The sequence below is a fragment of the Monopterus albus genome, unplaced genomic scaffold (genome assembly GCF_001952655.1).
Source record: "Monopterus albus unplaced genomic scaffold, M_albus_1.0 scaffold12.1, whole genome shotgun sequence".
In the NCBI taxonomy this organism is placed as follows: Eukaryota; Metazoa; Chordata; class Actinopteri; order Synbranchiformes; family Synbranchidae; genus Monopterus; species Monopterus albus.
The window spans coordinates 1,509,592-1,522,826 of NW_018127892.1; the positions used below are offsets into that span (position 1 = coordinate 1,509,592).

Here is a 13,235-nt window from a genome sequence, read left to right on the forward strand (position 1 = left end):
TTCCCCCGGAGGAGCTGGAGGAAGTGTCTGGAGAGAGGGAGGTCTGGGCATCTTTGCTTAGACTGCTGCCCCCGCGACCCGGCCCCGGATAAGCGGAAGAAAATGGATGGATGGACATGCACAATGGGACTTAGTTTAGCTGGGTGTGCCACATTCAGGTTACCTGAGCAAAGCAGGGGATGTATCCATCCATCTGCCCTTCCATCCGTCTATTCACTTACTGCGGCACTTTCATCGCAGACATCACACAAGGATGTCCACTCAGAAAAAAATAGCATAACGTTTTGCAGCTGCTGGTGTTACTACTACTGGCATTCCTTATCTGTCAAGTCTAGACATGCTTCTGTTACTTACCCTAATAGCAAATGGCACACGGTGTAATGTGAACAGATGTGGCACTTGTAATAGAAATGTGGCACTTGTAATAGAAATGTAATTCCAAAACTCACTTAAAAATGCACACCTACAAGTTAATGATTCATCTGTTTATAGGAACTCCACTTCTGTCTCATCTTATGTTTGCCAACATAAACTTCTGTTTAACAGAGTCAGAACAGGTGGAAGTGATTGTCCTGCCAACTCAAATATATTTATACAGCACACTTCGTACAATGATGCAATGCTGTGTGCTTTGCTAACATCATTATGCGACTACTAGTTATACTATAACTAATAATACAAACAGTATAAGATAAAAAACCGCTCTACTGTAAAAACAGACTCATTGTCAATAAACCAAGTTGATGTTTAAGCTGTCCTCCTGATGACTGTTGCAACATGAAGGGAAGGGTTCATAGTTGTTAAGGCAGACGGATTTGGCTGCTATTGCGCAAATTACAATTTCTCAGTATCTTTTGACATTTCATAAATCAAATGATCAATCAGTTAATCAAGAAAATTGGCAAGAAATTAATCAGTAGAGAAAATAATCGCAAGTTGAAGCTCTACTTTCTTTTTGAAGCTCATCATCAGTACCGCATCTTTATTTATCTTGGCCATCTGTGAGTGCTGTCACTGTTCTAGATGTATATTTAGGAGAGCTTTCTTATCTACACATGCTCCATCCTGTGCATGCATTTAATAAATAGAGTAAAAGTGTGTACTGTTTGTGTGACAGATGGTTAACAGTCACGATTATAGATGTGCTTATGCAAATGTTTCACATTTTGCTTAATATTCTCCTTAACATAAATAGTAAAAAGTTTGTCAGTTTTAACAGACTCTGAGTGGCTCGTGTGTGTGTGTTTGCGAGGCTGAGAGACTGTGAGGGCTACCAAACAGCAGCAGTGAAGAATTCCTGTCGTTGCCCGCGCTTTGTCCTTTGACCTCTGAGGTTTCGAATGAGGGTGGGGGGTTAACCCTAGGCCATTTTGTATTTGTGTGAGTGTGGGTGTGTGAAAAAAGAGAAAGAAGGCAGCTTTTTAAAATGTGCACTTGTGTTAATGGAAGTGCACTTCCATTGTGTGTGCCTCTGTGTGTTTGTACCTATACCAGTGTCTTAAACAGGGGGGATGGGCTGTGGAGTCAAGGAGCAGGATGGGAAAATGCAGTCTGTGGTCAGCAATATTGGAGGAAGAGAAGCAAGAAAAAGCAGAATCAGCTGCTAAAGCATGACCAAGGAATAGATGCTTAATTCTTTCTATGGGTTAATAAATAGCAAAACAAACACACTGTCACACTGATTGCATGCACACATCAATGGCTAGACAGCTGTAAATGTGTTGTGGAAGTTAAGTGAATATCAAGAAATAAAAGGAAGAGGAGCTGTCACATATTCTTTAATTTGTAACCCTTTGCAAAGAAAATCTATTTTTCTTTTTTAAATTATTTAGTTTAGATATGCTTGGACATTTTTAAGGCCTCAGACCTCACACATGAGATTCTGAAATGCTCCTCTGGTACAATAAAATAATAGGTAATAAAAGTATGACAATCAAACATAAACTTCTGTGAAATCCATTCTTTTTTTTTTTACAAGAATCAAGTTAGATCAAAGGCATTACGTGTCAAAGTGTTATTGATCAAGTACACACAAAGATCAGAATACAGTCACTTAACTGCATCCTGTCCATTAGTGTTTGGGCACTAGCCAAGTTCCTATTTAAAGTTAAATATCTGCCTGCCTTACCGTTGTGTGCAATTTGCAGAAGAACCTGCTGTGAAATGATTTTTGTGTTGTTCTGATACAAGATTCTACTACTTGAATAACTTAAGTATGTCTAGAGATGTAGGTCAGTGGTTTAAAAGCCTTTGCAGACAAGGTTATGTTGGTGGTAAATAGCACAAAGCTGATTTTTTTTTTAGAGGAAAATGCTTAAGCTTTGTTTAGCTACAAACAGGAAATCCAGGGTTCCGTCAGCACTCTTCAGGCTTGTCCTGTCCTGTCTGATAGGAGGTTTCTAAAGTGGCAAAAACAACATATGGGTGTTTCCTGCACAATCAGCATAGTTCACAGTAATACAGTTCAGTAAATCAACAAAAAAACAATTGTCTTAATGGTTTATGAAACTAAAATGTAAGCTAATATCACTATCTGGGGGTCCCGGGCATTATATAAGAGACACAGAAGACATGCTGTACACTTGTATGGCAGAAAAGCTGTTGACACTAAATTAATCAGAGAAAGAATCATGAAGCATTTTCCTACATGATGTTGCTCAACAATGGGCATCATAGTTAACATTTCAGGATCATGTCTTTGTCATTTGAATTCAGCGGACAGTAAAACGGGCTTGTTAAAGAGGTCTCCTCATTGCTACCATTGTCATTTTCAGACTCTCTCTTGTTGTTAAGGGGTAATAAATTTCAAAACCCCTGACCTCTGAGGGAACTCTTGTCCTGTTCACCTAGTCACCGTAAACCGTAAAGTACGTTTTCATATAATTTACCCATGACGTTTTAAAATTGACAGTTCCGTGATTATTAGATTCTACTGTTGCTGTTGTCATTATTTCTTAAAAGCAAGTAACATATATATAACAAGAGAAAAGGGACCAAATCTCTCCTCACTAGATCACAGTTAACAGGTCACTAACAATGGTTTTGAATAAGATGCAGCATGTCACTTCTAACCTAAAAACAAATATATTTTTCTACTAATAATGGGTCATGGGAGAAAATCCCTTACTTATTGATCAGCACTCCATAAGGCAGTGATGCTAAAGTTACTCAGCAGATATTGATATTTAAAAATTTTTTTAATATTGAGCCGTTTTGAAAAAACTGGACATCATTCCAGTTGCGTTGATTATTTCACAACCAGGACAAGCCTCCTTGTGGCTTCACTCTGCTTTTAACACTGTTGATGCTGGTATTTATTCAGATTGCCAGTATTTTTACAGAATGAGAACTGAGTCTCTAGCTAAGTGCCATTGTTGGACCTAAGAGATCTTTACTGGTCCACTGCCTCTTCTCACAGTGGTGAGTGTAGTGAGCTGGAGCACCAAGAGATTTGCCCTAAATGTAGCTTTTCTCCATAAACAGTTCTTAACCAAGTGCCCATCTTTGCTCTCTGGCCTGGATGCAGAAGCTGAGTCCATTACTGCCCAGGAACCACATCCACCACCCTTTCGTGTGATAACTGCTTTGCAGCTCACTGTTGTACAGTGCGGGTGTTGGCAGCAGCTTTCAACCTCTGGCTGCTCAAAACACATTGTCAGTAATGTGCTTAGTGTGTCCGTGAGACAGGTGACTGTACTTATTCACAAGTGGAAAACAGAGAGTTGGTTTGTGTAGTGCTTTTGTCAGACTAGCTTAATTAATACCATTAATCACACCAATTAGTATAATTGTGGACAAACTACCTCAGCACCCTCATCTTCCTCTAACTGTCCTACAACCAAATGCTAATTTTTACAACATGCTATCAGACGAGCCATAATGAGCCTCCCTCCCCTGTGTAGTGGGTGTTTATGAGGGCAAGCAGGAGGAGTGTTTAGGTCTGGGTAGGCGCTAAATGTGAGTAGGTAACGGCAACACCCGGGACATGTATGAATGAAATGAAGGCGTGCATGACAGGATTATGATGCTGACTGGTAGTGGATGGGATTTGCACGTGTGTGGTAATGTTTGGTCAGTGATCACGAGGAGTCTTTTGAAGGCTAGGAATGTCTGAAAGGGGAATGAAGATGTGATCAAATCAGAGATATCCTTGCTTCTTCCCCTTAGTCTACATTACTTTCTTTTAAAAGACATTGTCAGTGTAAGACAGGTACATAGCAGAGAATGTTTTATTTTTTTATAACACTTATAATATTTTCTGGTCCTACTATAGCCATTCCTTTTGCTATCTCTGTAGGATTTTTTTTTTACTTGTAATACATCCTCTGTTCCAGCAATTATTATTATTAATCTATTCCCAAATCTAATATCATAACCACAATTACCCTTACTGTTACTGTTACTGCTGCCTTTAGTAAAATGCTCGTACTGTGACTGCACTAGCGGTACGATTACTGCTTCAAGTAGTATAACTACCCCAGCTACCTGTAATGAATCCAAGCAGCCACTCTCGCTGTCCAGTTTACCACAGTCACACCTCTGCTCACACGTACTGTAAACACCTACTCACACACATTCATACACACACGTGGTCCGTCTGACGTCAGCAGAAGGGAATTCCCCTGCCATATGAGCACATCAGACAGGCCCAAGAAATGCTGTGTCATCGTGTGGCTGCCTCACTTCACCAAGCCACACTTCAGCTCCCTTTCTCTTTTCGATTCCCCCTCAGTTTCTACATCTCTGCCTTCCTCTCGCTGTCTGTCTGTTTCGTCTCGATCTGCCGTGTCTTCGCCGGACTGCCTGAACTTTCGCTGACTTTGTCTTGTCTTTCAGAGGCTTTTAATTTAGCAGTCCTTCGCACGTTCATAGCTTTGCTGTCTATTGTATCTTAACAGATTGCTTTGTTGCACCCTTTGTTTTCGTTAAACTTCCCATTTCACAAAAGCTCATCAATGACAATATTTTTAAGAGAAATGTATCTGGACAGTGGTAGCCGGTTGCTAATTTGGACAAAATCGTTTCCCCTTGGCTTTTGCGGTTATGGTCAGTACTGTGGCAAGAATGTGTTCGGTTTAAAAAAGTAAAGGCTGGAGATGATCTTTCACACTCAGAATGTAAACATTAAGAACACAGCTTCCGAAGTATGTTTGGCATGTGATTCTCGCAGAGAGTGTGTAAAAGGACATCTGAGACCTCAGCAGCGCTGTCCTTAAAGTGAGAGGTTGAGGTAGTGTTTGCATCAGTTATCTTTGCAGTTCATTGGTTTGTGTACATGTATACAGCTAATGATTAGTGATATTGTGACAACATGACAACGTTACCTATGGCACTGCTGTAATGTGTATATGTGGTACTGTGATCATTTTCCGGATGCTCGCTGGCTTTGAGCCAGCATGTGGGGTTCTGCTGTGTAACTGCATTTTGCTTGTCATAAGGGGGGGCTGGGTGGCTGTTTGACAGGGTCTGTGTGTGAATGAGTGTGTGTTTGCACACTGTGCAGTCCAGTCCAGTTATTGCAGGCAGCCCTGCCACAGATGGTGCTCAGTGATACCACATACCAGAGGCATTGTTTAGGGAAGGCGAGTTCGAGGAGATAATTGACAGGCATAGAGAGGACCCATCACTCCCCCACCCCCCCCTTCCTGAAGCACACGCACCTCCCATCCACCTTCACTCCGTGTCTTTATGTAAGCCTCTCTTTTATGGTGCCGCACACTCGGAAACACACACTCACAGACCATTTCCCTTTTTTTATTTTAGCCTCCTCTACTTAGTAGCTCTCGCTCTCTCTCACTGCCTGTACATGCTCTCCTTCAATTTCACCCTAGCAGCAGACCCCAGCCCAGCCTGTGATTGGTGGACAGGCTGCCTTTGTGTACTATCTCTAGCGTGACGTCTCTCTGGCGAGCTCTGTGTGTATGTGTGTGTGTACATTTGTTCATGAGTGTATATGTTTGAAGAATGAGAGAAGGGGGAGGGGATGGCTGAAGGGACATTCACATCATGTATGCAAAGGAAGAGAAAAAATGAGTGGGAGGAAAGACTGATAGTAATCGAGTGTGTGTATGTATGAGCGTGCGTGTGGTAGACCTATTGGCATACTAGCAGCAGAAAGAGAGAGAGAAAGGTGGGTAGAGCAAGAGAGAGAGAGAGAGAGAGAGAGAGAGCGTGCCTACGAGGGCTCATGTAAAACCAGATCAAAAACACAAGATGGCTTCCTGAATGGGCTGCTGGAACACAGACAAGAGAGAGAGAGACCAGGAAAGAAGAGTGGAAGGAGATAGAGAGAAAAAGAGAGAGAGAAGAAAGGAATAGAGGGACAGAGGTGAAGACGAGAGGGAGTCGGAGTCTTCTGATGGGGATTTGGCCAGCAGACGGAGGAGTACAAACCAAGGCAGCTCTGAGGCTTGGAGGGTAAATATTCATCACTTTAGACTATTTTAGGATTGATAGGTGGGTGGGGGGATATGGGGGTTTGAGGTCGGCGGGACTGGGGAACAGCTCGAGAGAAAACATATCATTTAACATTGAGGCAGCAAGGGCTGTGTAGACAAGGGGGACATGCTGTGCCAAATAAGAAGATGCTATTGTTTTACAGTAATCAGCCCTACTTTGATGAACCATTTCCATCTATTCCACCAGACCTGTCCAGCATGTTTTACCATTTTTCCCTTAAATAAATGGTTTATGCAGATTTGTCTAATGCATAGATTAGGAAGGCTGTGCCAGGCAGAGGCACAGACATTACATAATTCTATAATTGATATTAAATCCTCGCTTTGCTGTGTCTCATTCGCTGTCCCAGCAGTAGAGGGAAGTGCCGCCTCACTGTTTGAACACAAATCAAAGAAAAGAGATTTGTGTGAACAGCTGCTTTTTCACCTTTTTTGAGGATGACAGCAATGATAAGACGATTGCATGGAGAGTGGCATACATGTTGTACCTGGTAGTCCCACTGTCCTTAATGATGAGTGCATTTGAACAGGCCCTTGTCGCATTATTCTATTGATTGTTATTCTCTCCCCCTCCCATCTCCCTCTGTCTCCTTCTCACTCCTACCTGTCTTCTGTTGAATGGCTGTAAAGGTGGAATATTTTGAAGACAGCAGTCACAGCTGTTTGGGAAACCCTGAACTGGCAGCTGAGGTAAGAGAGAGCACTGGGTTTGTGTTTCTGCGCTGATGTGTGTGTCATCTCTGTCATTTGTGTGTAATCTCTGTCTGTGCTTTGATTCTCAGCTGCTGGCTCATCAGTACAGTAGGGCTCTCAGGAGCAGTAAATGTGGTGGTTACTCAATGCAGCGACGAGTTCTTCTACTCTTTCTACGTATGTCCCTGTGCACGTGTGTTTTTTAATTTTTTTACAGATGTGATTTGTATGAACGGGCTTATCCGCTGATACCAGTTATGTAGAAAAAGTTGTGATTGTCGCCACTGTTTGCTGCTCTTTCCGTTGAAGTCATAAGCTCATTATATTAGCCCTGATATCATCACAATTTGGAGCAAAGGTGCTTTAGACACCTTTAGGCATCTGTCTTCTCATCCGACTTACCCGGGTTGGAAGATGACTATAATAAATCGGTTACTTTAGCTTTATGTCCAAGTGAGCTGAGCGCCTCAGTGAGCAAGTGACGGCGTCCTCGGTTTAAAGCGTCCCACGCTGCCAGCTGATTGGTGCCAGAACCAGGCGTGTGTAGATACAAGAGACCAGGGAGAGGAGGAGGGAGGAGGAGGAGAAACCCTACGCACTGGCTCAGGAGCCACGGGGGCCGTCCTTCTCCTCCTAGGTTCTGGAGTCAAATGAGGTAAGGGGAGTGAAAGTTAGTGGGTCACGCATGCGTACGCATTTGATTGTCGGGCGTAGTAACCTGTGGCGTGTGGCCGCTGAGAGCTGCTGTTCTACATCTTGCCAAGTCAGGGCACGCTTGTGTGTTTATGTGAAAAGGAAGTTTGAGCGACAAAGTTTCATAGGAAAAACATTTATTGAGCACCAGACAAGGTTTTGAATCTTGCGATGTCCTCTTCCAGGAACAGAAAGAAAGCTTTGTTTTGACTTGCCATCAGATGCATAGTGAAACATTTCATTGTTATAAACCCAGACATATGGGAGTGACATGTGGAAGATATGCCTTAAGGACCTTTATACATTGATTCTGATGTGAAATATGTGATGAATGGGTTTAACTCTGTTCTGCTGACAAACTCTAGCTTACCTCTAAGCCTGCTCTAATCTCCATCAAGTCTCTTTATCTATAACATGACCATCTGGATCTCAAGGAAAAAAATTATTGACCTGTCTGTTTGTGAGAGGAGCTATTGACTATGTTTAACAAGTTTGTGTTCTCCTCCTTTGTGAATTTCTGAGCTGCTGTTTGTCGAGTGTCATGGTTGCTTTGTGTGTCCTTGGCGGAGTGTTTATATGGTGAAGATCTGTTTCTTTGTCAAACATTTCGCTGGTTATATAAAAACAAACTGCACCCAACAAGACACTATCATTAAGTAACATTAAATATTTTCAGGAACCACCCAACAGTTCTAAGAACATATAAATATTGAGTGGTTAAAAGTGAGTCCGACAGCAGAGTGTTTGTCTTGTAGTTTTATTTACTGTTCAGGAAGCAAAGCTGAATTAAGAGGCTATACCACAACAGGTTACAAGACAGACAGGTTGCTCTTGTGTGAATGTTTTTCCACACCCACAGGATATCCTTTTCAAAAATGAGATGAACTTCACATAACACAATAACACTCAAACCACCGAGTGCATGATACATGACACGTTTGTTAATCCTACATCTTTGTGTGGAATCCCCAGCCTTGCTCACAAAGGGTTAACACTGACCTAGTTTCTGTGGCAACACTGAATATCTGATGACATCATTGCTTTAATTTTAGCTCAAGTCCGAAGTCCAAGCATTTGTCACATGACCAGCTAGCCGGCACCACATACACGTGTATGTATGTGTGTGTGTGTGTGTGTGTGTGTGTGTGTGTAATAAGTGGTTTGCTATATAGTACAGACTCAGGAAGTGGAGGGTTTGACATCACCTCTTCCATTCAGTTTTGGGTTTCAATGTATTTACTGCTCTGTAAGGTTTCCATTCAGTCTGAAAAAAACGGCAAGACTTTTACCGTTGTGCCGGTAAAACGCACTAGTTATCTAAAGGTTGATTAAAAAGTGAGTAAATTGTGACATGCAGTCAGCAGTTATACCACTAGTTGGGTTTTTGGTCCTTAAGGTGAGGCGCAGTCCTGTTTATCCTCTAGATGTCACGTTGCCTTGGTCTTGTGTGTGGAGATGAGTGAGGGACACATTCTCCTATATTACTTATTTGTTTAAAGAGACTGGATAATGAAAGGTATTCTGAGATCTCTAACAAAACTGTTGAAGGATTGACAGTGACACAATAAAACAACGTATAAAACACTTAAACAATATAGTTTTATCTGTTACAGGAAATTTGTTTGCATTTGTTTTAAAATTCATTTTTGTTCCCTTCTTGCTCTTGGGTGGTATATGTCTCCAAAATGTCCTAGTGTCGTTTGAACAATCTTGTCTTCAACACAGGCAAAAGTATAAACTCATTAACTTTTTGTCTTGAAAAACACAAATTTATTCCTTAACTTGTGTCTTTAACTTGGTGACACTATCTTTATAGAATTTTCCTTTTCTAATACCAATTAAATGAATGGCATTGCAAGTGAAACACTGTCTCTGCAAGTAAAAGTGTAACTAACCACATTTACCCATTAACTGTCCTCTACAGTTGTATATCTCAACCCAGGAAGAGTTGGCTGTTGCCAGGCACTGAACAACTGTTGTATCAACAGTGAACCACATATACACTGAAAACCTGTTTTATCAAAGACACCCTAAGGTCTTCAAAATAACAACAACATAATAATAATAATACATTTTATTTATACAGTGCCTTTTAAAACACCCAAGCACATTTTACAAAAGATTAAAAGATGATCAATAAGAAGAGATGAAAACACATCAAGAATAACAGTAAACCAGTAAAAATAACTAATAAGTGTCAGAGTATGTCAGAGTATAACATAATAACACACTGTAAATAACATACATAAGTCCTTGTGGGATTCCACATGACATTTTCATGTATACAGTCACCAAACATGATGTCACTGGCATGCTTTCATTAATACACTGGGACTGACTAAACTCTGCTGAGTTGTCATGTTTCATTACTAATTAAAGGCAGTTAGCGGATGTTTGTTGCTGCACTGTCTGTCCTGCTATACGGCTTATAGTTCTGCATGTACCAGTGAACATGGCTGGACTTACACTACACCGAATCCTGGGCTGGTTCGATAGTCTGCATGACAAGATGAATTGTGGTTGGTGGCTTGTTGGCATTGTTGGTGGTATCTGTGTTTGATGTTTGAGGGGTGGTTGGTGCCGCAGTTAATAAAAAATGAATGGAAAGAGAAGGGGGAGGAGCACTCAGCTGTTGCTGGAGCTCTTTAACTCTCACTTCTCTGGCGGCTGCTCTCCTGCTCCCCCTGGGCACACGCTCTATACAATCCTGAATCCCACTGCTGCCAAACACTGCCAGGTTTTATGTAACACACCACCACAGCTGTTCAAGGTTTTATTGCAGACTATTGAAACAGGCACATGAAAAAATTGATTTCTGAAGTATATTTATGTTAATTCCGTCATGACGAATATCTCCAAAATAGGTGAAGGACTGGACTGATTATAATGTAAGACAAGGCATAAAACTAAGAGCAGCTCAGTTCTTAAAAAACACACAATAAAAATAAAACAAAACAAAACAATGCAAAAAAACATAATCCAGCCATTATTGTCTGGGACCTTGCCTTTCATTTAAATGATTTAAAATACATTTTGACTCTAATTGTAAATCTTAATGGTTTAGTGTATGTATTAAGCAGTACCTAGCTTCACTGTGCACACTGAAGGTTTTTGTGTTTTGCCGTATTTAAGTACTAGTCCTACAAGCCCAGCTATGCCTGACTCGAACATATGGGAAGCTAATCTTAGCCCAAGTCCTGAGAGACAAGGCTGGCAACCAGCCACTGTGCAGGGCTGAGGCAGGGTTCTCTTGCTTCCTCTCTACGGTTTCTGTTTTTCTCTCTCAAGTATGAGCAAATTATGATTTGTGTTTTTGCCGTATATTGTCTTTAAAAACCCACCACATAAACAAACATGTTTCACCTGTTAAAAAAATTGTTCTAGTATTTTTAACAACCATGTTCTGTTAATGATTACATCACTGTCTGATCAGGTTTGTCTGCTCAGCTCTTTTTCATGACTTGGCAAACGTTACACTAGCAGAAAGTAGTACACAGTGTTCTTCCATTGTTTTTGAACCATTTTTACCTCACTTATTTTCCATCCGTTCTCCTTTTGTCTGCTCTACTCTCTTTGTTTCAGGTTCAAAATATTCTGTATATTAATTGCACTCTTGCCTTTCTTTTCATATCCCAAACCAAAGAGTCACCTCCTAAAAACAGTGCCCCACTCCTCCTCCTCCTTCTCCTGATCGTTATTTTTTAGCAGCTCCACCCTGCCCAACAGGCCCCCACCCATCACCACCTTTCATTTTTTTCCTCTCCTCCTTCCCAAACCACTCCCCCCTTTCTCTTTGTGCGGAGCATTGAGTGGAGGGGGTGGCGGGGTGGCCTTCCTCAGCTGAGCTATTCGTGCTGACTTGCACGTGCCGAATGTCAGGAGTTATGACTCAGACTAGATACCTTAGTTACTATGAGTGTGTACGTGTGTGTATGTGTGGGGGGGAGGGAGGGGGGGGGGGGGGGGAATGAAAGCAAAAACAAAAAGAATGAAGTGGGAAGATGAAGTACATACTGTATGTATATATAGCACATACTGTGTGTATGGTTACATGTCCTCACATCACAGAAGATTTTGTTATCGTCATGTACAAATAAGGCACTAACAGTCATTTTAACGATCATCTATAAACATCCAAAACCAAACCTATATTGTTCATTAAAGGACCAAACCATGCTATGACAATAAACTAACCATAATAATTTTACTGAAACACTTAGTTTTGCTTCTACTCTGATAAATGTAATACACTCAGTGCAGCTCTTCAGCCTTTTGTCCCATCCATCAATAATAATTAGGAATGTAACAATATTTGTAATTTCATGATACCACAAGAGAAAAATGTCGGTCTACTAGGATATTACATATTTTGCTAGTTTACCTGCATTCAGGTACCTGAATTTGAGATGGACATAGTGGATGCACCATTGTTGACTTTTACACTGTTAAGAGGCAACTTTTCAGTTTCCCCATTTTGAAATATGACACAGGTTGACAGGAAACTGACAAATGCTGAACAATTTGTAATTACTGCCGGATGAAGGCAGTACTAGCCTCGTTTAAGACTGAGACAGCCCTGGATGCATGCACAGAAACAGGTGGAACATGGCTGTGTGCTACACTTCAAAGAGATGGACAAACACACCAGACGCACATATGCGGGACCAAGCACTTAGTAACCACCCTTAAAGTCTTTTCTCTTGAAAAAGTAGACCACGATGTTTGAAAAGCACCTCCAGTAAAGCATCAGTCTAACCTTTATATGACTTGTTCTAGTGTGCTTTGGCATCTTCTTCTCCTCGTTCCGGTGCACCAAGCAGCAGTTTACTTACTACTGCCCCTGGTGGTTAGGGGAATACCCACTTCAGCTGGTCTTGTAGCCATACTGAGAACCTGACTACCGGTCGGCACGCTCACCAAAGATTTAAACTGCCTAGTGGGTACTAAAAACACTGATGTTCTACTATGGCTGCTACTGACTACTGCTTTTTTGTTTTTTTTGAAACTGTACAAACAGTTCAGTCATTCAGTACCAATGACATTGTGCCAAGCACTTTACGATAAAAAGAAAATTATGCAAAAACACAGATTTATTATCTTTTTTCCTTCAGTTTTTTATATCATAATAAATATTTTATTGTGGACTTTTTATCATTGCAATATTGTACTGTGAGTTTTTGGGTTCTTTACATCCCTAATAATAACAACACTGTACACATACAAGCAAGTATACAGTGTGTGTGCCTTTGCATTTGTGGGAGGCTTATGCGTCTTTGCTACTATGTGCATGTGATGACAAACAGATATGTGTGTTGGGGGCAGGAACAGACATAAAAAGATAAAGAGGGAGACAGCAAGTAGGAAGAGAGGGAAGGGGGGGGGGGGGAGACA

At 41.3% G+C, this 13,235-nt stretch overlaps 1 protein-coding gene across 1 annotated transcript in view; it reads left to right on the forward strand.

Annotated features, from left to right (window-relative positions):
* tet3 (tet methylcytosine dioxygenase 3) overlaps positions 1 to 13,235 on the forward strand; it is a 54,800-nt gene that overhangs the window by 6,468 nt on the left and 35,097 nt on the right. Inside the window, 1 exon segment of the mRNA XM_020590282.1 lies at positions 7,089 to 7,148. Within this exon segment, the coding sequence (XP_020445938.1) occupies positions 7,089 to 7,148 (60 nt within the window).